We start from the raw sequence: 3,112 nt of genomic DNA on the forward strand, positions 1-3,112 counted from the left end.
TCATGTAACTATTATGTCATCATATATGTGTTATATTTATATTGTTGAACGCAAAATTATAATATTAATGTTATGTCTTATTTAGTTGGTATTCACTGAATGTGAGAGTTATTGATACAGTGATACAAAAATTTATCCTTTGCTTCTATTCCGCATCTAGAACGTGCTACTTTTATTAGCGCGCTTTTATTTCTAAAATTCTGTAGTAACGTGAATTACATGCTAAATGCACGCTGACATCGTCATAAGCGCGTTCTGAATATGGGCTTTTGTTTCTGGTAAGAATATATACGACAACAGCCATTTGATCAATCTATTACATTAAGTACATACACGCTCCTCATTTGATCAACACCACGATTGATCATACATAGATCAATGTAGGTTGCTGTAATGGTCACATTCGGTGAACTCGATGCGAATCGAGGATTCTCCTTTTTTCTGTGCATTATTCCGCGTGTCCGTTTACGGATTTCTATGACTAACATGGATTTTCTGTTTCATACATAGTTTTTTTAAACGTTCAAAGTGAACGAGAATAAGATAATTTAAAAAATAAATATATCTATGGATCTATACACATAAAACATTCTATCATTAAAAATGTATCTAGAATGAATAAGCTTTTATCTAACATTCTATTGTATCGGCTCTCTCTCTTAAATATTTTTAAAATTTACACGATATTACAATACTGCTTATTATTAACAAGAATGCAGGGGCGCAACTTAACATTGCATTATTGTCTGATTTTGTTGTGGAATTTCTTCTACTTTTTTCGTCGTACTTTCGGTTGTAGATTTTTCAGTAGAACTGGTTACCTTAGTTGTTAAAGATGTATTTTCAGTGGAATCAGTGGAAACAGTATCTTCTTCTGTTGCTAAAATGATAAAATTTTTAATAAGTAATAATGCTGATTATACTGATAGAACTATTAATTATTAATATAAGTAACTATTTATTTTAATATATGTACTGATATAAATAAATTTATATTGATGTATGCTTTATTTATTTATGTTAAAATATTAAAAACAAATACTTGTGGTAACTGGTTTAGTTGTGGTTTGTTCTTGTCCTTCTTCGCTTTTTAATACAACCGCAGCATTTGCTGTTAATATAAAATTAGCCCATGGAACAGTACCTCTGAAATACGATTTACAAGGTGATTTATAATTCTATCATACACTGAAATTTTTCTTTGATCATGTTTATGCTTCGAAGTAATAAAATTCATTAATTTATTGACTCTAAAGACTTAATTGTTACTTTCTTTTTAATAAAGTATATCATTATAAGATTCATAAGAAATTTTGTATAAGCTGTTTTATACATAATTTGGAATTAATATTCTGCACAACTTACGTGACGCGAATTGCATTGCTAGAAGCCACAATAATATTTAAAGTATTTTTTAAATTAGCATGAATTGAAATCAGATTAACTTTCTCTTGCCGTAGACCCAAATTAATTACGATAAAATACACTGGATAATTTTTCAAAGACCTAATTATTAATAAAAAAAATGATTAATTTAAAAAATTCTGTTTTGACTGATAAGATATTATCTATTACTATCTATAAATATTGTATATACCAACCTTTTTAACACCAACACGCGATCATTATTTAAACTTGCAAATTCATAATCTCCATTAGTAAAAACTGGCTGTTTCCTTAGAATAGCCAGCTCTTTATACGTTTTCAAATTGCTTCTTTTTCTATTTTGTTGAATTTCTACATTTCTATTAACATAATTAGGATGAATAGGGAGATATATGGTTTCATTTATAGAGAAACCAGCTGAACTTTTGGAATTCCATTGCATGGGAGTTCTAGCTGGATCTCTTGAAAAATATTTGTATTCATTTATGCCTCTGGCACAACCCATGGGATCAATGGTACTATTCCAAAGTATTTTTGTGTCTAACATAGCTATTTCTTCGCCATAATATGTGTATGCTTGTCCAGGCAATAGAAGACTAAGCATGTGAAGGCCGTCGATTCGGTTGAACCCAATTCTTGAAGCTACTCTTGAATTGTCATGGTTTGATAACTATATTTATAAAAGATCGTTAAGTTTGTAAGTAAAAAGGAAATATATTAATCTTTTAAACTAACATTTTTTCTTTTTAAAGTAGGCAAAAATGATATAATCATAAATTAACATAATATATAAAATTTATCTCCGTTTTTATAGCAATTATTATATTATTTAAAATTCTTACCACACAATTAGTTTTGGTGTATTTCGGAAGAAGTTTAAGCCATTTCTCTAAGATGTATTTAATATAAGTAGCATTACTACTGTCGCGAATATGTGTGATCAATTTAAAATTGAATGGTGCAATTCCTTTATGCGTATTATTGCCATAATACGCCAATAAATTATCATCAGAAATATCATATGATTCTGCGATTAACAATCTGATGATGTCGTTAAATCGTATTAATTTTTATAATTTATGCACATATACTTATATACTTATATATATATAATATTATAATGTAATATGTTAATATTATTATAAAAAAGAATTCTTGATACCCAGTTATCAATATGTTCACAAAATACATAAAGAAGGGCAGTGCTTTCAGGAAAACCAAAAGTGTAAATATTCCTTCCTACAAAGGATTCATTTTTTAAGGCTTTGTCTTCGAAAAAATAAGGCACTGCATTAATCCGAAAACCATCGACATTTCTTTCTAACCAAAAATCAAATATATCCTGTTTAAAGAAATCAATTATTTATAAATTAATTTACAAAAAATAAGAATTCAAGATCAGAATTCTAAAATACACGTGTTAATTATATAGTTAATTAAATTTACGATATAATTTTGTTTAAATTAATAATATATGCCTATTAAATAATTAAATTACTTTTAAATTTGTTTTAAACATTTAAAAGTTGCTTAAAAAGTTACAAATTATTATTATGCAAAAAATTTGAATTATATTTCATCTTTTTAAATTTACATTTTACTGTTTAATTAAAACATGAATAAATATTTTAATTTTAAGGCAATCTTTCCTAATTACCATTAATTCCTTAATCACTTTCTCGTTTCTCAAATTAAGATCTGGCTGAGAACTATGAAATTTATGATA

The 3,112-nt window shown here is 26.9% G+C and overlaps 1 protein-coding gene across 1 annotated transcript; it reads right to left on the reverse strand.

Annotated features, from left to right (window-relative positions):
• Positions 1-728: 728 nt before the first annotated feature.
• LOC108767456 (maltase A3) lies at positions 729-3,106 on the reverse strand (the record flags this gene model as incomplete). The annotated part of the gene is made up of 7 exons (XM_018517369.1): positions 729-880; positions 1,043-1,146; positions 1,366-1,506; positions 1,602-2,056; positions 2,229-2,442; positions 2,541-2,728; positions 3,044-3,106. Coding segments are annotated over 7 exons (1,317 nt in total), but the record flags the coding sequence as incomplete, so codon positions are not given.
• Between the last annotated feature and the right edge of the window lie 6 nt (positions 3,107-3,112).

Source organism: Trachymyrmex cornetzi, unplaced genomic scaffold (assembly GCF_001594075.2).
Source record: "Trachymyrmex cornetzi isolate Tcor2-1 unplaced genomic scaffold, Tcor1.1 scaffold68, whole genome shotgun sequence".
In the NCBI taxonomy this organism is placed as follows: Eukaryota; Metazoa; Arthropoda; class Insecta; order Hymenoptera; family Formicidae; genus Trachymyrmex; species Trachymyrmex cornetzi.